The 21,766-nt window shown below is 51.2% G+C and overlaps 7 protein-coding genes across 7 annotated transcripts; 3 read left to right on the plus strand and 4 right to left on the minus strand.

Annotated features, from left to right (window-relative positions):
* Positions 1–315: 315 nt before the first annotated feature.
* On the minus strand, positions 316–5,340 carry IAR55_001729 (uncharacterized protein; the record flags this gene model as incomplete). Its single annotated transcript, XM_066944852.1, has 7 exons — positions 316–329; positions 389–435; positions 562–804; positions 854–930; positions 978–3,251; positions 3,316–3,449; positions 3,666–5,340. 7 exons carry the CDS (start codon positions 5,338–5,340, stop codon positions 316–318), a joined length of 4,464 nt encoding a protein of 1,487 aa, XP_066804775.1.
* A 2,878-nt stretch (positions 5,341–8,218) lies between these two features.
* Positions 8,219–10,520, plus strand: IAR55_001730 (uncharacterized protein; the record flags this gene model as incomplete). Its single annotated transcript, XM_066944853.1, has 11 exons — positions 8,219–8,248; positions 8,297–8,330; positions 8,392–8,483; positions 8,548–8,674; positions 8,735–8,862; positions 8,918–8,990; positions 9,063–9,141; positions 9,208–9,367; positions 9,422–9,529; positions 9,591–9,770; positions 9,825–10,520. The coding sequence occupies 11 exons, from the start codon at positions 8,219–8,221 to the stop codon at positions 10,518–10,520; spliced, it is 1,707 nt and encodes a 568-aa protein (XP_066804776.1).
* A 380-nt stretch (positions 10,521–10,900) lies between these two features.
* Positions 10,901–13,695, minus strand: IAR55_001731 (uncharacterized protein; the record flags this gene model as incomplete). The annotated part of the gene is made up of 14 exons (XM_066944854.1): positions 10,901–10,972; positions 11,074–11,137; positions 11,219–11,295; positions 11,385–11,411; positions 11,469–11,540; positions 11,604–11,627; positions 11,698–12,018; positions 12,155–12,276; positions 12,342–12,354; positions 12,416–12,516; positions 12,581–12,641; positions 12,745–12,962; positions 13,048–13,147; positions 13,315–13,695. The coding sequence occupies 14 exons, from the start codon at positions 13,693–13,695 to the stop codon at positions 10,901–10,903; spliced, it is 1,653 nt and encodes a 550-aa protein (XP_066804777.1).
* A 1,125-nt stretch (positions 13,696–14,820) lies between these two features.
* Positions 14,821–15,926, plus strand: IAR55_001732 (uncharacterized protein; the record flags this gene model as incomplete). The annotated part of the gene is made up of 4 exons (XM_066944855.1): positions 14,821–14,838; positions 14,897–15,025; positions 15,097–15,274; positions 15,367–15,926. The coding sequence occupies 4 exons, from the start codon at positions 14,821–14,823 to the stop codon at positions 15,924–15,926; spliced, it is 885 nt and encodes a 294-aa protein (XP_066804778.1).
* A 54-nt stretch (positions 15,927–15,980) lies between these two features.
* IAR55_001733 (uncharacterized protein) lies at positions 15,981–17,062 on the minus strand (the record flags this gene model as incomplete). Its single annotated transcript, XM_066944856.1, has 6 exons — positions 15,981–16,094; positions 16,159–16,260; positions 16,324–16,611; positions 16,683–16,748; positions 16,821–16,847; positions 16,919–17,062. 6 exons carry the CDS (start codon positions 17,060–17,062, stop codon positions 15,981–15,983), a joined length of 741 nt encoding a protein of 246 aa, XP_066804779.1.
* A 448-nt stretch (positions 17,063–17,510) lies between these two features.
* On the plus strand, positions 17,511–19,349 carry IAR55_001734 (3'(2'),5'-bisphosphate nucleotidase; the record flags this gene model as incomplete). The annotated part of the gene is made up of 7 exons (XM_066944857.1): positions 17,511–17,593; positions 17,655–17,725; positions 17,900–18,095; positions 18,240–18,303; positions 18,366–18,671; positions 18,746–18,960; positions 19,106–19,349. 7 exons carry the CDS (start codon positions 17,511–17,513, stop codon positions 19,347–19,349), a joined length of 1,179 nt encoding a protein of 392 aa, XP_066804780.1.
* A 144-nt stretch (positions 19,350–19,493) lies between these two features.
* Positions 19,494–21,330, minus strand: IAR55_001735 (uncharacterized protein; the record flags this gene model as incomplete). The annotated part of the gene is made up of 5 exons (XM_066944858.1): positions 19,494–19,859; positions 20,009–20,613; positions 20,852–20,977; positions 21,069–21,093; positions 21,238–21,330. The coding sequence occupies 5 exons, from the start codon at positions 21,328–21,330 to the stop codon at positions 19,494–19,496; spliced, it is 1,215 nt and encodes a 404-aa protein (XP_066804781.1).
* Between the last annotated feature and the right edge of the window lie 436 nt (positions 21,331–21,766).

Below are 21,766 nucleotides of genomic sequence, written 5' to 3' on the forward strand. Positions count from 1 at the left end.
CCCTCTCGCAAGTTGTATCGCTGTCCTAAGCCGATCGCATAATGGCCAGAGACCAAAACGCGTCTATCGAAGGAATGCATTTTCTCTTCCTTTTTGAATCTTTTGTCTTGCCGATTGATTGCTCGGCACTATAATGAATACACTACAAGGATTGATTGTTGTCGGGTCCACAATTGATGCTGCTGCGCTTATGATAAATGGATGAGGAGTAAAAGTCTTGCAAAAAGTGGCTAAACGATGAGAACGGTTTACAGAAGACAGCAGAAAACAAAGATGAAAAGAATGGAATGGCTAATAAATTGATATATGCGCGGCTTAGAAGCCGATCTCTGCGAATGAAAACATATTAGCGGTTGCGCTAGGTCACGGTCGTCCACTTTCAGCTCACTCTTGAAGATGACATCTAAGCTCGATAGTGATACAGGTTTAACAAGGCTGCAGGTAAGTAAATTCAAGTCAGCCGTCGTGCTCTGTTTTGGTCTGACTCCCTGTGCGTCCGCCGTATCACAGGACCAGGTCGCCCAACATGAAGAGGCTAAGGCAAGTATGAATAGCACTCACTATCCGTCAACGCCACTCCCAAACGCCTCCCGTTTATCGTCCTGAGTCGCCAGTCCCGTCAACGCGAATATCTTCACTCTAGCCTGGACGACCTTTGTAGGGGGTAGTGAGACGGGTCGACCTGGTGGTGGAACGATTGGTATTTCTAAAGGGTTATGTCTACGTGCCGCTTCAATCTTGCGTATTTCCCGAGTCGCCTGGTGACCGTTCATCACCGGCATGGAGATGTCCATGAGTATCACACTGACAGTGGGGTCAGCGATCGTCTCGATGCAGCCGACCTCTTACTCACTCCCAGTAATTCGTTGGGGTCGATTCAAACATCTCCACGCCTGCTTGTCCGTCAACGGCCTCAGCGTGTTCGAAGCCCTTCGAAACTGTCAGCACCAATCTTAAATGAAGGCATAGCTACTCACCTTCTTCTTCAAAAAAGCTGCCAAAACTCTCCGGTTGATCATGTTATCTTCGACAACCATGACCCTTCCTACCCTTCCTCTCCTCGGCGTATCCACAGGCACGGTAGCAGCTTTCAACATGACTCCCCCGTCTGCTAAAGAGATTGTCGAGATTGTCGAAGTGGGAGAGCCAGAGCCTTGTTGAGGTGACGACTGTGCCGTGCCATCGCTGGCAGTGGATGGCACTCTCCTCGGAGCATGATAAGTGATACCTCTGGGGGCCATACTGGGCCTAGTCGCAACCTGCTCATTCTCCTCAGACCGTCTCCGTTGTAATGGTAGTCTCTGGTCATATTGTTGTGGAGTGAAACGGTTACTTGACAACTCGCTGATGGTAGAAGCAGATTCTTGGCTGGCCCCCGACGATCCTCGTGAGATTGCAGGTCTATTAGGGGACGATCTGTCATCATCCGCACCCTCTATCCAGTCCACCGCGGCGCTGAGGGCATGGCTGAAGCCAGACGGAGTAACCGGTTTATACAGAACTTGACAGAAACCTCCATTTCGATTGACCGACTCGGCAATGTGGTTCGCGTCAAAGCTTCTGACAGCCACAATGAAGATGATTGGCTTCTTGCCTCGCTTGTACTCATTGAATATCTGCTCGTCCTCGTTGATAACAACGATATCGGCTTGTCCCTTGATGTCAAATTGCATCTGAGAAGCATATCGAGACAGCACTTCACGGCTGAGTCGGTGTCCTTGATGCTCCGGGTTGAAACCAAGAAAGGAGACAGAGGTGTTCTGCGCGGAGTGAGTTCCGGTAGACTGGTTCGATGATGTCTCTTCGTCTGCCTCAAGAACCTCCACCTCGAAGCTGACTTTGATTTCGGTACCCATCCCTTCAGCCGACCACACATCGACTTTGCCGTTCACCGAATCGGACCGGACGATGGAGTTCACGATGGCGAGGCCAAGACCAGTACCGGTCTGCAGCGGATTCTCCTGAGAGAAAGGGTGGAACAGCTGTTCTTTGAGGAAATCCTTACCAATTCCCTTACCCGTATCGATGACCGTCATTTCCACCGGGATGGTCTTGGAAGACGGATCGTGAGGCATCTCGCGGAGTGTGACTTGAACGTATCCGTCCTTCGTGAATTTGAAAGAGTTGCCGACTAGATTCATCAATACACGTCGAAGACCGCCTTTCTCGCATCGCACGTTCCAGCCCTTTTCTCTCCGATCGATATCGATAATTGTTTCCACTTGGGAAAGCTTCTCTCCGACTGTTGCCCGCTGCGATTTTGGGATTAGGCCAGTGGATGACGGAGGCGCATAAAAGCTTCCGATATCCGCATCACCCATAAAACTTCTCGCTCGTTGACCGATCCAGCAACCCTCAACAGTTTCTTCGACCAATGCAGCGAGGTTGACCTTGCCAGTTTTGACTGCTGACTGATTGGAAGTGCCGGAACCGCTGAGTTTAGTGAAATCCAGAACGTGATTGACCGTCTCGATAAGCGAATTACCACATGTTTGTACTGTTTTGAGAAAGGATAGCTGGTTGGAGTCGAGTTCAGTGTCGCTGAGCAGTTCGGCTGCGGCGAGGATTCCATGTAGCGGTGTACGCAATTCGTGACTGACAGAGGAGATGAGGATAGACTTGGTTTTGTCGGCCAAAACCATTCGACGTCGAAGCACTGCGGACAAAATGATCACGCCAATGGCGCGGAGGAATTGTAGCTCATAACCTTCAAGGAATTGCTTCGCCTTGTTCGTGGTATATGCGCAGATCATAGCGAACGGTTGTTGATCGAGGCCATACACCGGCACCACCATGCCATATCGGAAGCCTTGAGGGAACATGTAACGAATCCACAAAGGTGCCACCATCTCGAATATACGTCCATCCCTGTGGTCTCTCAAAAACTCAGCGAACTTTTCGTGCTCGTAGCCGTTGAGAGCACGGGAGGAGACGGTGGCCGGAGTTGCCGCCAATACGGGGAACGCGGGGACGGGTCCGAAGGAGTCGCTTCGCTCAAGGACAGGAGATGCCTGATCTTGACCGTAGGGATCGGCACGATAGACCGTTTGCCTCCCTTGCGGCGTCTCCACTTGAGTCATCTCGATCTGTCCAATGTCAAGTATGAAGCACCCGTCGAGGTCGAGTGTTGAGCGGACCAAAGATGCTGCCCGTGTGTACACCTGATCCATTCTCGCCGCTGCTTCGGCGTTGGATACGGACGAATTTGCGTCCATCTCCAAGCACTCTCGAGTAAATTTCTCCATCGATGTCTGTATTCTGTCGCGAACACGGAGTTGAAGCTGTCGTCAGCGCAGTCGAACAAAGCATGCTCACCTTATCTCTCCAAAGCTCCATCTCCCTCATGGCAACAGCAGCAAACTCTTTCAAGATCAGCCGTGACCGAGGAGGGAACTCGGCACGAGGCTTGTCATCTATGATGCACAACGATCCAATGTTGTGGCCCTCGGCTGTCCGTAAGGGGGCACCAGCATAGAATCGGATATGGGGTGGTCCAACGACTTGAGGATTCTTCTCAAAACGCCAATCCAATTTGGCATCGAGCACGACAAAGGGTTCATCGGATCTACTCGTTAGCCTTGTTATTTCTCCATTTACTCACCTGGCCAAAACCGAATGGCTGCAAAAGCTAGATATCCTCGCAGTTTCTTCTACACCCAGCCCACTTTGCACCTTATGCCATTGTGTATCGCTGTCAATCAACGCGATGAGAACGATCTTCGGGTTAAATACAAGCTTCGCCATATGCGCTATCCGGTCGAAATTCAGATCCGAAGCAGTGTGGAGGATATTGAATCGATATAAAGCCCGCCGCCGCGCCACTTCATCGGGTGGAACGGGTGCAGCCAACCAACCGACTTTTTCGAACAAAGCGCCCACGTCCTGGGGGTAGGCCAAAGCTGGTAACGATTCTGTCCATGGAGGAGACGATTTGGGCTCGGGTGTTTTTGACGCATTCATCGGTGTCGAGTCCGCAGCTGAGGCAGAACTGACGGCGGACGACCCCGTATCGCGGGGAGAAGCTGTACCAAAGTAGTCACCCGTGGACTCTACCTCAACGGTTTTCTCGATAGGAGCGGAAGCAGGCGGAATCTTGGAGTGAGGTACGACACCATGCCGTACGCTGGGTGATGGCTTGAGCTGTTCGGTCGGTGTAGTGACAGGAGAAGCTTGGATTGTGGGCAGTTTTAAGCCGTATGCGTTCGTGCCAGGAGCACTCGACATGCTGCGATGTAAAGAATACCTCGATGTTCCAGGATCTGAGCTTGCACTGTCTCGCATGGCATCCGAGCCCGATGACACTACACCCGACATTGGATCGGTGAGCTCTCGCTCAGGACTAGGCATCGATAGGGGAGCGAAGTCATGATCGCGAAGAGAACCGGACGCCATTCGAACTGTCGCCGCAGCGAGTGAGTAAGACGGAAGGGCTAATTTGTCCGGTCGAGGAGGTTGGAACCGATTAGGCAGGTGCTCCAGCTCGAATGCTTTCCGTCTCGCCGCAAGAGACGGAGCAGCTCTGGGGACAGAGGCCGCCGATGTGGAAGGCGCGGAGCTGACAGTGGTTGCTGCTGAGTTCTCGCTGCTCTTTGATGAATAACCCTCTGAGCTGTCCTCGAGGCCGTGTAAAGGAAGGCTGGAAGCGTGCTTTTTGCCGGGTGAAGAGTGGGCAGAGTGGAATTCTGAAGGAGAGTCGCCTCCCGAAGGGGGGTTGGGAATCTTGTTGGGATCGAAAAGACCATGGGCATAGGCATGGGAGAAGGTGGACCAGCTCATCGAGGGCGGGGGTGGTTGAGACGGGCTCGTCGCTTGCTCGTGAGGTTCGCTGATCAGCGACCCTGATTTACCCAGTACCAGACTTTTGGGATGTTCATCCGTGATAGCTACCGAAAGCATGTCCATTGCGTCCGATAATCCAGCTTCTTCTCTCGCAAAAGCCGCAATGCACGAGTCCTCCGACTCTGCGAGGTTGGCCAGCTCCTCGTGATCCTTGCTGGGCGAGACAGCGAGCACTGGCTCTTTGACGCCCGGCGCCGTCTTGGGCCTCCCTCTCCTCGAACCCGAAGAAGCTCTTCCCAATGATAACGGCCCTGCTGTGGGTTGTGCAAGTTGCGCTGATATAGGTGAATGAGTGCGATCTGGTAGGCTGTTCGCTCGACTTGATTCCAGAACAGGCGAATGGAGGGGGGCTGTCATCGACCGAGGGGAGGAGCTGGTACCCGTACCGTGTGCATTGTTGTTGACCGACAGCGTGATGTGATGGGACGAAGGATCGGTATGTAGATGGTGAAGGAATGCGGCGGAAGAGGGCGGGATGCGTTGGGAATTTGGAGCGGACATGGCGAGATGAGCGCTGTCCACTCTATTCGCTACCCTACGTCCGCAAATGAGTGAGTAATGTCGACAACAAGGGCGACAACGCGGATGAAAGTTTGTGATCGTCGGTGTGGTGCGAGTTCATGCGGATACGAACCTGCGAAGGAGCGGGTCGCGAGTGTGGACTGAACGATGGTGATCGACGAACAGGACTGACGCAAAGGCTGGTTTGAAAAGGTCGAGTGTCAACCCCCTGTCCCTTCCCGGCATGGGTGGAGTTACATACAGATGGAAGTATGGACGAACCCCACGCGACGCCTCCTGACCTGGAACTGACCTGATTTTCTGCGGTTTTCTTTTCGGCGTGTGACTTATGGAGTCGTGGGATACCGATATCCTCCGCGGTTTTGTGAGCGGTCGTTGGTTTCCTTCTTCTCTTTTCTCTCTCTCTCTCCCTTATGCACCACTTCCTCTCCCTAAAATATTGGGAAAGTGAATAGACACAAGACAACGGTTGATAAAAGGCAAGTCAAATGGAAAAGTGAGAGAAGCACGAAAAAATGGGAGTGGAGTGATGGGATGATGTAGTGGGTGCCCAGTGATGATGAGCAGGGATGTAGTCGTCTGCAGTAACTTGGTAATTCTTCTGCTCGCGGTGATCGGAAACCACTTGCTGCAAGGAGTAGTCGGAGTTAGAAAATCCAGACCGTGTCAGATTAGCGGGATCAAACCGTGCATTACAGATCCCAGTTGGAAGGGAATTAGAAATCCCTCGGGCGGGGTGAGATCGTCATGGATCACACGCTACACCCTGTGTTCAGGGATTCAGGATCGGCATATTGCACTGTTCCCTGGAAGAGATGACGATAAGTTGATATTACTCGTACTGTACGTTTTGGATGTGTTCTCGTCTCTGGGCATGCGATCATTTTATTCTCTTCACTTGCCTTGAGATGCTGTAGTGGTTCATTCGATTCTCGTTCTACCAACAGCGACCACGACTTCAAAGTATGAGTCAAGCTATGAATCATCTCGGCGCACAATCGTCATAGACACGTGTACAGGACTACTCGACACTGTTGATTGACTGGTAGCATTGGTTTCCGAGCAGTTCGCTCGGGATCTAAATCAAGGGGGCAACAGTGCTGTTGGACCCAGAAGAACGCCTTCGCTTCGGATTCGCAGATGATTAAGGGCACAATAAAACCAGCTGATGTCATAGGTCGCAGATCAAGTATATATGCTGCAGGTGAGTTGAGAGCTCTCTCCGTGTCTTGCTGAAACACTTGCCCGTCTCATTCTTTTTTTTACCTCCGAATCCGAAAGATATGGATCTGGTCGTGACCATTTGAACGTTCCTTATCTGTCGGACTAACGCACGGAAACATTTTGGTCCCAAACCCGTCGGTCTGGTTGGTTTGGGCTACATTGAGTGGTTTCATTCTCCCCGTTCACCCCTGTTGGGTACATCCGGTCGCCTGGCGCCGGTGGCAGCATCCACCGCCTGGTCGTCGACCGTAGGGCATATGGTACAGTTCATCAATCGACCGGGGCCTACAAGATGGTCTAGTCGTTTTTGTGCCTCCGGTAATGACCCTGGCGTGTGTCTGCTCGTCATCACTACCATATAACCACCTCTATTACTGTCACTCTGTCAAACACGGCCCGGTAGCTTCGGACCTCGTATGCTCCGTTTTGCCTGTTCGAACATTGCCTGACGGCTCACCTACCATATACCAGCCACCCCGCGGGACCCGGACAACCAATACTTCTTGCTGCGGAGAGAAATCTGCTGCAGCCGAACCAAATCGCCATTTTGGCAAGGATATGGGACAACGATGTCAAGTGACCCTCCAGTCGCAGACGTATAGTCAGTACAGTATATATCGAGCGTCACTAAGGTAGATCAAACTGCCCTCGTATTCCCCTCGCAGACCTGTCCTCGCTTCCCTGAGCTTAGAGAAGCCGCCACAGATTGATCACCTTCAACTATCCTTCCAGATGTTGACGACACATAATTTGTTGAGAGGTGGAAACGTGTGATACAATCCCCCGACGTCGATGCTTACCTTCAAGCATCGGTCACGAACGTCGGTCACGGCCCCCTCACATTCTGCTTCCTGCAGCTGGGCAGTCATGTTTCGCAATGAGGGGCGAGGACAAGAAGGAAGGCCGACTCAACAAATAATCTCTCAAAATTACCGGATCATCTGAGGACTGGGTTCCTACCTATACTGAGGTTTCACAGCAGCGGATCGGCTGAGCCTAGTCGAGTCTTCCAGATACTGGCCCCCGGTCAATCGACATTGGCGTGGCTCCCGGTTTGAGTTTGGCTTGCCACATGCCTTGAGTTTTGAGACCGCAGACTTTTGAATCACTTCTAATGACTTTCTCATCCACGTTCTTCATCTCTGTTCCTTGTCTGCGAGCCGTAGTGCCTGGCGTCTTAGTTTTTCATCTCCATGCTTGCACATACGCGCCCAATCTTCACACAGTGCTTCTTCACATATGCAGCTTTCATGATTTTTCAGAGCGTCATGTGAAGGATGCGTGCACGATGGGCCAGAGGGCCTCCAACGTTCCCGATCTGGTCTTATGGAACCAATCTATCTGGGTCCACCATCAGTACAGATAAGCAGGCAGACTGCATGCTGCCCCCTATACCTAAGAAAGGAGTCCATAGGATCGCACCTGCTCAAGTCACATTGCAGAGCGGTGGTGGATCAAGCTGTCAAAACATTGCATGCCACGGGAAATGACAATCGACTGTCGGCGACCGCCACTCATGTGCAAAATCAAGTCAAAACAGTGACTTCTATTCCGACAATGTCATTTCCAACGCGTCTCTGCGTTTCCAACATTGACTTGTCTTGCCATTGTCGACGCATCTCACGTACACGAGATGGAGGACGATTTTCAGTCTTTGAGCAAGGTATGTACATCGAGAGTGGTACAGGGCAACAGCTGACGATCTGTCCAGGGCGTTTTCGTCGTTCCCTTTCAACCACCTTCCGGTAAGTCAACCTCTTTCCGCTTCCTCTCGCAAATGCTCATGACATGTCTCATTGACCACAGACGAGAACGGTGCTGGACCTTCTATACTCCGTTCAGGGCCTCTCGATAAGCTTTACTCGACCACTCTCCGACGGTGTGAAGAAGCTTACACAGTATGTCACCTACGGCCTCCCACTTTCCATTGAGATATCGGCTGATGTCGACACATATTGCCAGAATTATGAATCGGAGAAGACATCAGAACAACTCGATGATATCGCAGATTGGCTAGAACGATGTTCTGCTCCTCCATTACTGACGATCTCTTGTCCCGTGCATCGACTGCCTATCGCAATCTTGCAAAGTCGGTGTCTTCACGTCTTACATCCTTAGATGTAGAAGGCTGACAGATGCACTATTCCAGATGCGTCCGTGTCATTATCATCCCTTCTTCCTACTCTCGGCCCGACGACACTGACTCTTCATGGGAGAGACGCGCCGGACTTGACGACCGCTGTTAGAGCCGTCGCAATAGGTTTTATCGGAGAGGCTGTGAGTGATGATCAGTTGGCAGATTGGTCGGAATAGGCTGACGATATGACCACAGACCCTTTCGGGGAGGAAGACCGGACGAGCAGGATTGGACGAGGTAGAGCTTTGGTGGAAAGGCAAGAAGGACAGTAAGTCATCGTATTTTACTATCTACATCGATACAATGCATAAATCAGGTAGCTAATCAAACTGTCCAACAGAATCACCGTTACTGTTGCATATACAAGAAGCACAGCTCGTAGCAAGCTCGGTGCTTGCAGAACTCATGTACATCCTCACGTGAGCTGCCTGGCATCTTGATTTCCTACGGAGACGGAGAAAGCTCACTCTGTCTGTGGTCCGCAGACTTCATCCTGACTTACCGATCCGTCTCCTCCTTTCTGTCCCATCTACGTCGGTCTTCCTCTCGTCCTGGACCCATCTCGAGCCCAGCACAATCGATCTATGCGTTCTGCAGTCTGGTCGAACGCGAAGACGGTCAGGCGGCGTCAAGGCGATCCTCAAAGTGAGCTCTTCCCTCGTCACCTTCAATGAGGATCAACAGCTGACCATGGTCCAGGGATCGCGAGACGTACCTCTGAAAGTATCGGAAGATCTAGAGGAGGATATCATCAACGATGAGGATTTGCTTGGCGGCGGCTCGATGGCAGCTATGAAGGCGTTAAAGGTGAGTTTCTCCAGAAAGACGATCGTTTATCTTCAGCTGATGATTGCCATACGCTATCTAGTGGCTCCTCTTGCATCACTCAATCAACTCCTCACTAGCCACGTTAGCAGAGAAGACACAGACACCCGAACAGCTGCAGAAAGTACAAGCATGGGTGAATGCAGTCTTTGCACATCCGGACGACTCGTCGCTGCCCGGTCGGAGTCTGTTCACTCTTGGATCGAATCGGGACCTGGCTTCTGTAGGTGGACCATTGTAACTCCAGCATGTGGTCTTGCTAACTATCATATTATAGGTTACCAATCCTGCTCCGCGAACGTCAATCTTGCACGCTCTATCGAATTCAGCGAGCTATGTCGAATTGAGCGCGGTATCAGCAGACGAGGCTGGCCTGGACCGCACTCCGTTGCCAAACTCAAAGAAGAACTCGCGGTCTGCATCAAAGGGAAATACCGACGAAGGGCAAGCACTTCAGTCGTCAACTACCGATGGATATCGGCAACCCAAACGTGCGAAATTAGCCGCTGCATCTGACGAAGACATTCCTCATCTTCACGAAGAAGATCTGAAAGAGCTCGAAATGCTTTTCGAGATTTGGAGAGCGTCTGGACGGTCTGTCAATCTCTGGGATTGGTTAGAAGGTTTCAGAGGATCTATGGGACAAGACGAGGACGAGGGGAAGGCGCATCCGCGAGCCGAAGCTCAGGAGGACAATGGGAATAAACGGAAAGAAGATGAGAACGGCGATATTGATATGGGAGCTGAGGAAGATGTCAGTTCAAGAGCAACAGGGGGACCGGACGATGGCAATGATGTGGCGGGACAACCGAATTCGACATTCAAGCCTAAAGAGCATGATGAGGAGAATGAAGCGCGGTTACATGCAATTTTCATTCGGTTCGTGGAAGAAGCGAGGATGATGGGTCTGGTCAGAGCGAGAGGGAAGGGAAGAAGGGCTGACGAGGTGGTCAAGGGAGTGGGGCTGGTCTAGCTCTTACGACCATGTATCTCATACTGGTGTTACACTTCCTGCTGCTCTCCCGATACGCTTGAAAACTGGAATCAGTCCAGTATTGGACGTCGAAGATATACTATCGCATCTATGTCTCCGTTGAGAGTGCAAAGGTTATGTGTATGGTATATAGATAATGGAAATATATGAAGATCCCGACCCACAGATCCGTATCTAATCCCATCGTCCTCAACGCCACTGCTGTATGAGTACCGCTTCCATCATTCCGCTTCTTTGCTTTCCTTCTTATCTGATTCCGCGGTCTTCCTCTCCTTGACCTTCTTCTTCTTCTTCTCCGTCTTCTTCAGATATCTCTCATCCCGTTATGAGTACGAATCTTAGCCTGATTTGAATCTGAATCAAGGCTCGACCATGTCCTTCTTGTCCTTCGCGATCTGCCTGATCAACCCTGCGATCCATTTTCCATCCAGCTACAGGTAGATCATCAGCAACATCAGCTCTTTGTGCTTTGTGCTTTGTGCTTTGTGCTTTGTGCAAGGGAGACCAGGAAGGACTGCCGCGCTAAACTTACAGGTATGGAAGTCCCATGGAATCCTTGGACTGTCCCAACTCCCCATCCGTCAGGTTTGAGCCATCTACACGAAACGGAAAATTGGCGTCAATCATTGATCTGTACGACGACAGTAAGAAGCGATATTGAGAAGAACGTAACTCACTTATCTTGCGTGAAGACCTCGTTCTTGTGGATAGAATAGTAATCATGTCGCATCAGTTCCGCAACAGTTGCATAGTCCTGTTAATAAAGTCAGCATATTTTCACATATGCGAGGGGTTCCTAGGAGGAGGTCCACTCGAGACACTCGGATAGGACAACCGACATACCCTTGCGAAGCCACCAGGCATCATGAACTGGTGTGTTGTATGATCAGCAATGTTCCTCGTACATGCACCTCGAAGCCCACACACCTCCAGTACAGCGCTTCCTGGTTTCATCCATAAAGCGTGGGACAGACCGTTTCCATGTACACCCATGATTACCTAATTGAAGGGCTCGTGTCAGCCATCGTCATCCACGCTGTGATCACAGAATCTGCGACTTACGTCTGCTCTCAACGCCAGGCAGAACTGAACAGGCAGGCGAACATGATCAGCTTGACAAGCTTGTCGTAGCCCCATAGTAGCATCAATCACTCACTTGCTCGACCCGTGATTTTGTTTCCATCTGCACATCCATCCACTCAATGACACCTTCCGCATCCAATTTCCTCATCTCCCTACTCAATTCTTCCGCATCCTCATGTATCAGTCTTCTTCCCGTCAGCTGTCGATTGATATAAAGCACGACAGGGACATCTGGATTTTGCCTGTACACCGAACAACCTTTCGTTTGTACTAGTTTCTTCATCGACGATCGAAGTGGGTCCATCCATCCTAAAGGAGCGTCGAGGAGGGGAAGGTCCGCCGTCATCTTGTTGAACCGCCATGGATTCAGACCTTTCTGATGAGCTGTCCATCGCTGCAGTGTATAACAGACAGAAGTCAGCAGTGCTCAGATGCCTGACATAAGACTTTGCTTTCTTTCCCAAGATTGACTTGGCATTGGAGAGCAGAAGGAAGGTCCCGACTGTGATCAGAGGGACGACCACACTCACATCTGTGATCGTGATTTTGTCAAACAGAAAGGTCATCCCGCTCTTCTCTCTATCTTCCCAGATCGGTGATTCCTCCACGGCAGTATTCGGCATCACAGACTGCTGGAACCAAGCGGTCAGACCTAGAATGTTTGGTCAGCTTTGCCTTTCCTTTTCCTTGGCCGGAAACGAGCAAGTGTGATCTTACCTGCTCGATCTCTCTATTTTGACCCAGACGATATCGTGAGTATAGCTCGCATTCACGCCGTCACAGGAACTTACCCAGTCATCAGGCGTAGTACGATACATCAACCGTGTTGGCAATTGAGTCTCCCCAGCAGTCGTCAAGACTCTCCAAGCTCCTAAGAATACCTCGCCAATGACTATCCAAGAGATCAGCTCAAGCTCACCCGATTCCTTCGGTATCACCCTGCCAGACCCGCTCACAATGGAAGTAGTGTTTGAGGAAGGAAACGCTCTTCTTTCCTTTTTGATCATTGAAGAACATCTATCAGGACAATTAAGCGTTAGTGGGATCCCCCCCTCGCCCCAAATATGCAAGTTCCCCTTCGCTCTTGCCGGTCGGAGCACATCCGGCTTCTTACACTCACCGAGATCCCCACTTTGCGAACTGCCACTCCTCCCAGTCCACTCAGATCGTCTTCCCCAGGAACCAACACGCTCCATCTGTCCAATCCTGCGGGGTGGACGGTATGTCCGTCGTCGTCTGGGAACGCCGACATGATCTTTTCGACGTCGGGAAGGGAAGAAGGGTCGGATGTGATTGCAAGGAATGTGCCATTAGAAAGATAGAGGTTCTGAAAGTAGTCTGAACGAGTAAGGTTCAGCATGATGAGTAGCATGCGGGTGACTTCATCGAGTTGGACAGCGCTGGTTGGGACTGGCGTACTCACTGAATCCAGCTACACCTTCCACCCATCTTGTTTGAGGCATGCTGACGGGATTGCTCAAGTCAACGAAAGAGGTATCATCCACTGGTGTGACGCCGGTCGCCTGTGATTTATACCGAGGTCAGTATCAGTCATTTGACAGATGTCAGTCGGTCAAGGTCCCGAGCTCTCTCGTCCCAGACAGCCGATAAAGCTTCCAGCTGGCTACAAAGAGCTAGATGCTCGTGCAAGATGCCAACGATTTCGAGCCGAACCACCCTACAAACTCACTGTTGATCCTACGCTACCTTTCGACGGTCCCCAGCCTATCCCCTTCCATCGAGCGCTGTACGACTCGAGCGCACCGCCGCTCGTTCTCCCATCGACACTTGGTCCTCCACCAGCCGATAAAGAATGATAGACCGCGAACACTCCCAGAGTCACCAAAACTCCCGCCAGATATCTATTCCCTCTTCTTGTCGTCGCCATCTTCCTGAACAATAAGCCCTCCCCACCACTAATCGGAGACGATGGGGACGATGACTGGGCCAGAGGTAATCTCAGATCGAATGGAAGCGGACTTGTACTGAGCTTCGGATTCGGTGACGCGGTTCGGCTTCTTGGCAGAGATGCAGGCGAAGATGATCGTCTAGGTCGATGAAGTCGGGACATACATCCAGGTACGTGATGTATATATGGTGGGAACAGCTTATGCTCTCGCAGTTCAGCTTTTGACTCGTAGCTATAGCTGGTTTGTGTTTGCTATAATATCTATTTATTCGTGTACGGTGAGAGGGGTTCCACGGACTTGTGCAACTTAAATCCTCCTAGAAAGAACAGGGAAGCTAAACTTCGGCGCGTACAACTTGACCTGGGACGTGTAGGTGATAAGGAATCCTGTCCACCTCGACTATTTCGAGGAATTCAAGGTTATTATTATCGTCACTGCTTGCACCCCAGATCCCACTCATGCCATCCATCCATCCATCCATCCATCCATCCATCCATCGCTGTGTGTGTGCATGCTGCCGATACTCTCAGTACATCGATAGGTGATGGATGTGGAGTGAGTGATGAGTCTACTTCTACAAGGTGCATGCTTGTTTCGGATCGGCAACAAACTCTAAAAGCGTGTGTTATCGGACGTAACTACTCACTCACCATCCAGATGTGAAGGTCACAAAAGCGCGCAGAGAGAAAGTCAGCGCGGCCACGTGGGATCAGCGCAGTCGCTGTGAGCTCCGCTGGTTCTGGGAGAATCGCACCGTTTGAGGGATGTCACAGCGAAAGTGACTTGCCAGTTACGTGTACATCTTCCCAGTCCCGGTTACATGCGTCCATGAACGTCCTGGTGCCAAGCTGGCAAAGTCGGCACATGAAAAGTCCAAACCCGTTCTCTGTGTGATATGACCGAGAGACACAACTCTGGTGAGGAAGACGTGATTCCCAGATTGGAAGATCACTCCCGTACAGAACGATAAACATTCCTCATTTCAATATGAAGAATGCCTGGTCCACATACAGGTACGTATGTGTGTTATCCTGCTCACAGACAGAGACTACCGCCTTCCAAGTCAGAGAAGGAGCTTCCCATCTGTGATCAAAGAGAGGTGGGAGGCATCCTGGAGCAGCTGCCACATGCCGGTGATTCGGTCATATCGCCGCAATCTGTGTCTCTCGTCTGTCTCTGTCTCTTTGTCGCTCGCTCGCTGCTACCAATGACGATTCAAAAGTATCGAATTCGTCTTGTCGAGACTGTCCCATCTGTCCGGCAACAAGCTCTTCAATCACCCAGAAATGGCTTCCTTCACCGGCGTGAGTCCCATGGTGTGGGGCAAAGCTTTCAAGGAACTCACAGACATTTACTCTACAGCGAGTTCTCCGCTCACGACACCTCACCACCTCCATCCTGGCCTCCACACTCTACATGACGTCGACTTCCTTGGCTGCTGACGAGGGCACGTCCCGAGTCCGACCCGGATTTTCATCATCTGGCGAGAGAGTGAGTCAGCTCAGTTCCGCTTCCAAATCTGGGATATGGATACAAGCCGACAGACTTTTCTACTTTGACAGCTGCCAATCTACCCCACTCCCGAATCTAACCCTTCTGTCACTCTGGTCGAGACTCCCAAGCCGCTCGTGCCCTATATTGCTCAAGGTCGAGAAGCTGTGTCCGGTGTCCTTGGCGAAGCTAGAGGATATGTCCAGACTGGAGTGTCCAGATGGATTACCTTTGAGAGACGAGTTGAGCGTGAGTCGCTGCTTCCCATTAGCGCGGTATCGCATTCACATGGCTTGGTTGCTGCTGATAAAGACGCTCGTGTGCATGTCTGCGATTCGTAGGCGAAGTCAAATCCATCTTACCTCCTGACGAACCGCTCAACCCTGGACTCATCTACATTCTCATCTCCGGTCTATCCGGTTCCGTTCTCTCTCGAACACGATCTTTGCCCATCCGTTTCCTCTCTCCACCCTTGTTCACACTTCTCGCCTTCCCCTACTTCCTCCCCAAGACATCACACAACATCAGACAATATCTCTCCGATGTCGAGGACAAGCGTTTCCCCGAGTTCGCCGCGAGACATGACCATTTCGTCGGGACGGGTCTGGCCCATTTCGGGATGTTGAGATCGAGGATAGAGGATGTGGGTGAAGATGCGAGGGAGTGGGGACACAAGGCCTTTCAAGGTGTGGAGAAGACTACAGGTCTGAGAGTGGGCGAAGTCGTCAGTAGAGTCGAGAAGGAGAAGGAGAGGCTGTTGGCTCAACAGGCGAAATCTGCCCCAATTCCCCAAGGCGGTGAACAGGAGTACAAGACAATTGGATATGTTGTCGAGCAGAAACCAGTAGCTGAAGTTGTGGTCCCCGTTGCTCCGGAACAAGGTGCGAAGAGGATAGTCTGAGATGGGTCATTGTTGTGGGAATAGATGCAAATTACACATGCGACAGGTTACACATCACACTGGGAGAATATGACACCCTAACATTCCTCGCCCACCCCATCCATTTCGAGGTGTCAGACTCAGTCGCACGCGTTGTTCTTGGCGCAGGACAAGGATCTGGAGCGTGGACTATAGCAATACCGTCAGTACTCGGCGATGACGTTTACTAGATAGATGGTTAGGCGAAACTCACACCTTCGGACCGAGCAACTAGACTCCCTATTGATTGTATTCCACCAGGAGAATCCACTGTCACCCCTTCGAACGAGTAGATCATATCGTTTGCTCTCATTCCCTGACGTCCAATGGTCAGCTCAGCTTACCTCCAGCGAACTTGGTGACTAGGAGGAAAGCTTACCGAGTCAGCTGCAGGACTACCGCTTGCAACACTATTGACTTTCGCTACCGGTCTCTCAGGCCATATTTCTTCCTCTATTTGGTGATGTCCGTTTACGTCATTAGATTTTGGGACACTACTCGTCTGGACGTGACCATTGGGTTGCGCGCTAGCCGCGGCAGCAGCATCAGAAGAGGATGAAGAAGGGGCGGCAAAAGCATTCTGAAGGGCGACGGACAGTCGGTCTGTCACTTCTATTCGATCGTTCTGTAACCTGACGAGTGCCGATCGAGCATGACGGATTGCGTACTGCGAGTGGACATCCATGTTGAATGAGCATATGATAGATTTGAAGTATCGTCAGGTAAGGTAGAACGTACAATATCGATATCACCTCGAGGATATCCTTCAGGATCGACCAGCGATGTCTGTGGTGTCGCACCGTGCTGTAGCCAGCGTAAACAGTGTCAGTCTGACAAGGCGACATCACGAGCATCAGAGTGTCGGCCAGGATTCACCGAAGTCAACACATCCTTCAACGCTTCCTAACCAGACCGTATCAACTATCAGCGTGGCTTTGGGGAGGAGCTCGCTGATCTGGGCACAAGAGACTCACAATCTCCTTCTCGATATCATCTCTTCGTTGCATGAGAGCCCGCGCGTACTCTCTGGGCTCACCAGGATACGCTTCGGGATGAGGTAAAGGGAGGGTATGAGATGGGGGTTCGTTGGATGGAGGAGGTGGCCAGACGAGTTCCATGTTGGCTCAGTAGGAATGGTTCTGGTGACTACGCTGTTGATAGGTGTGAGTATGGGGGAGACGATCCTAGGACGCTCGGGATGTCCGTCCGCAAGGTGTTGCTGGTGGCTGATGGATTGAAAGACGTTGATAAAGTTGTTGTACTCGTAGCAGCTTCGCCAGCGTTTATATGATTCAGCTCAACATATCTCACTGCTCAGGCACGTATCAAGCCACGTGGCCGACAGACCCTAGATGACGAGCGATCCGTTATTTTCCTCGCTCAATTCCATATTCCACAAAAGTCGTCTTGCATCCTTTGAGCTCCCGAGTCAACATCTCAATCATTTGCATGATCATCATCTCAAGGTCTATCCGAAGCGCATACACCCGATTCTCACAACCTCTCATACCCACACCACGTCTGACACCGCAATCTCAATCGATTCACTCGGCGAGACTATACAGAATGTCATCTTCGAACATCCCATTCACACGTCTGGTCAAGGAGACAGAAATCGCTATCCTCTCTGTTCTCAGAGCCTGTTACTTGTAGGTCGCAATGTTTAGGCACCAAAAGGAATGAGACTGATAGTGTCTCATCACTGGTCAGGACAAAAGCGGTCCAAGACACGCTTGTCAGCAAAGACACTGTCGTCAAGGCGGACAAATCTCCCGTCACAGGTAGATTTGCGCTTTAGTCACATTCCTTTCTTTCGACACGCAACGAATCTATCGTTCATCATTCGTTCGGTATCAGACTGCTAGACCAGTCGAAGATTTAGGCCGACTCCTTTGCTCCTCTTCGCTCTCATGACTCTCTATGTAACATTGCAATTCAGCTAACTTTGGGTCCAGTTGCCGACCTTTCTGCCCAATCGCTCATCTCTCTCCATCTCCTCTCTCACTTCCCTCAAGACCCCATCATTGGCGAGGAAGACACGTCAGAGCTTCGGGTCAACACTCCTTTGAGAGAAAAGGTCATCGGACTTGTGAATGGCGGATTCGAGAAGGAGGAGGGGTGGGGCAAGGGTGCGAGCTATACTGAGGACGAGTGAGTTGCTCGTTTTGGCTCGTCTGTCTTGCTTGTCAATGGTATTTCTGCTGCCGGCTCAGTCTGCTCAGTCTGCCTCCTATGACGAACAGATGATCGCTTTCAGGCTTAGGCTTGTGGTGGACGCTGATCACCGTTTGACAGGATTCTCGATGCTATCGATAAGGGATCAGCTGAGGGTGGACCCAAAGGTCGTTTCTGGACCATTGTAAGCTCATACCGGGTTGTGAGGAAGCGTCGCTCTCAAGCTGATGTCAAATGATTTTGCAGGACCCAGGCAAGTCTACCTTCTATCCATATAACCATTCCCTGCACGTGTCTCGATCCGCAACTGAGCTAGAGTCTTTCCGACTTGTAGCTGATCCCTTGCCCTTTCTCACAGTCGACGGAACATCAGGTTTTATCCGACATCAACAGTTCGCAGTCTGTCTTGCACTCATTGTAGATGGAGTTGTGGAGTTGGGTGTTATTGGCTGCCCTAATCTTGGACCTGAACCTGCTAAGATCGGAGAGGAGATCATCCCCAACGGCAAGGGTGTATTGATGGTAGCTGTCCGGGGCGAAGGCAGCTGGTCTGTGAGTGATTAGCCCAAAGTCAAAGTATCGAGGGCACCGATATTCTTACTAACAGGTTAACATCACGGCAACAGCGCCCCCTTACCTCCGAAACTTATACAAAGCTCAACCTACCCCCATCTCCTCCCTCTTCTAACCCGCTCACATTCCTCGAGTCTGTCGAGGCCGGGCATTCTGCACATACTATCCAGGCCAAGATTGGGGCAATGCTGGGTGTAGAAAGACCATCGCTGAGAATGGATAGTCAGGCCAAATACGCTTGTTTGGCGAGAGGAGAAGGTGGTGTTTAGTGAGTTTGCGCGGCGATCTCGCGCCAATCCAATCATCATTCTTTCCTACTTGGTTGCATTGCGATCTCACGAAGTCGGGCCCCTTCCTGTCATTTCATCTCCATGCGTCGGTGAGATACTGATCACGATCTCTTTCCGGAATAGCCTTCGTATACCCACAAAGTACGCGGGAGGGAAAGAATACAACGAGAAGATCTGGGATCACGCTTCTGGCAACTTGCTCATTCACGAATCAGGAGGTGTCTGCACCGACATGTGGGGCAAGCCTCTGGATTTCGGCGCAGGCAGAACATTGAACGCGAACGAGGGAATAGTGGCCGCTGGAAAGGATGTACATTCCAAGGCGGTTGGAGCGGTCAAGAAAGCGGTTGGCGAGGCCAAGAAGTAAGGCGGCATAAGTTAAAGTGTCAGAGGATTGCATGATATTGTATAATGATATACAACGTGAGGCAACGCATTGTATTGCGGAAGCCTGAGCAGTGATGGAAAGTCTTCCGCCGCGGGAAAGACCCTCGTGATATGAGATACAGTCTCAACTCTCATCTCTCCAGACTTGTACACCTTCTTCTCCGATCCTGAACCCAAACTTACCACCTCCTCTCGTCCCCGCAAGCCCACCCACATTGATCATCCTCACCACACCTTCATACCGCCTCGCTACCTGTCTCTGCCCCTGCGCTTTCACTTTTTCTCTCAATGCTTCTACCAGGGTCGTCTCTCCTGGGTATTGGAGGTTTCTCACCGGACCGATGAAGGTGAGTTGGATGTTCAATGGCCAATATGTGGGAGAGGACCGTAAGAGTGCATGATTGGGATTATCGTCTCCCTGAGGAGAGAATGGCTGAGGATAAGGCGAGGGAAGATGGGGTAGGAAGAACGGTTGGGTCTCGCGGGATGTCTAAAAGGAAGTGGGCGATCAGTAAAAGATCATCATTCTGACTATCCGAAAAGAAGAGCGGGAACTACTGAGGAGGACAACAGTCGAACTGAGAAGAAGATATTTTGGGAGACATGGAGCACAGCGACAGGATGGAAATATCGACTCACCCTCAACCCATGAACTGAGACCATGACCACACTTCCCAACTCTTTCCTTATTCTTCCAATTCCATGCATCACCTCCCTCATCCCGACCTCATCAGCATGCACCACTTTCCCACCTATTCCTCCCCCACCTCCTATTCCTGTGGCCATCGATGACCTCTTCCCACCTCGTTCTTCCTCCATCCATCTAGCAGGATAATAAGGATCACCCAATCCCTCTATCACAAGTATGTCCACTCCTCCTCCTTGGTTCAGACCTCGTTCTTCCTCTGGAGAAGGAGGAGAAGAATAAGGGTTCAGTCCATCCAACACGCTTCTGAGACAGAGAGCCACATCTTTCCATCTCGGCTTGATACGATACACTCTCAATCTTGCCAGACTTTCCTTGATGGTCCGCTCTATGAGTGCATGGGTGGCGGAAGGATGACAGGAGAGGATATGCGCTCTCATCCCTTTTCGCAAGGACGGGATGAGGGATCGATGTGTGATTGGCTGGATGAGCGCGGCGTGGTGACAACGACCGCCCAGGGGGACGGGGAAAGGGGATGTGGGCAGAGAAGCGGGAAGGAGGGAGGTGAGAAGCTGGAATGTGAGAAAGGAGGTTTTACCTGAATGGTAGGCAGTGAGATCGGTACGGTATGACATTGTATCAGTAAAAAGTCATGTCGTGGTCATCATCAGCACGGCAACCGACTTGATAAGCAGGAAGGAAGACGAGGGATTGTGACAAGGTAAGTGAGAGCGACAGAGGGCCATGAAAGGGTGGGACGAGCAACATTGTAGAAAAGAGTACAAATACCCGACCAAACCGAAACAGTTGAGAAACTGACGAGAAACCCAACTCACCAGACCCACTACCACCGACCAGCTCCACCAAATCACCCCTTTGCAAGCTCGACCCGCCAGGATGCGGTCTGCCCTCCAATATCAGCTCGTCAAGGTCCGGTATGAATGTGGGACCGGGCGGAGAGGCTGTGAGCGGGATTCAGAGTGGGTGAGCATTGCGTACGGAACAAGGTCACAAATGGGTCATTCAGCGGTAGATGTACCGTTGATGACTCACTGTTATATCTGACCGCCATGATCAACTGTCGTAAGCGCGATATCAGCTCTCGTCAATCACAATCATTCTTCCTCTCCCTACCGATCATAGGTAACAGCATGGCTCGGACCGGAGTGTTCAGCCATACAGGGACTGCGACGACAAAGGTAGACGGGACACATCCACTCACCTCGGCAGCTGTACCTCCCCCTATTTCCTTCAATAGCCCTTCTGTCGTCACTCCTCTTCTCGAAGAAGAGGACGCGTGCTGAGTAATGAGCATCCCGTATGAGTCTGTATATGGTCACAGGTGGGTGCTATCTGATCATCGTAATGATCGTAATGGTCATCACTCCTAACACGGTGGAACCGGGTAAGAGATGAAAAGACGAGGAAGATCACTGTGGTGGACTGTACGAGTGGAGGTTTCATATCACCTGCCGATCGTTTGTGGCGGCGGCGTCGTGAACAACCCTGTTCATATACCATTACACCTCGTTCATGCGAAGAAACACGCTTCATGCAATCAAACGCTCTTGTCCGGACTCATTCTTTGCATGTTTGCATGTTGCTTCTTGCCTTCCCCTGGTCTTTCGTTTACGAGACCCAGCATAGCTGCTTCAACTCCATACCAACCACAGACAGACCACTACCTGGCTAAGCTAAAAAAAATAAACAGCTCACGTATATAAAGCTTGTATCTGATAACCGAGACGGAG

This window comes from Kwoniella newhampshirensis, chromosome 3 (genome assembly GCF_039105145.1).
Source record: "Kwoniella newhampshirensis strain CBS 13917 chromosome 3, whole genome shotgun sequence".
In the NCBI taxonomy this organism is placed as follows: domain Eukaryota; kingdom Fungi; phylum Basidiomycota; class Tremellomycetes; order Tremellales; family Cryptococcaceae; genus Kwoniella; species Kwoniella newhampshirensis.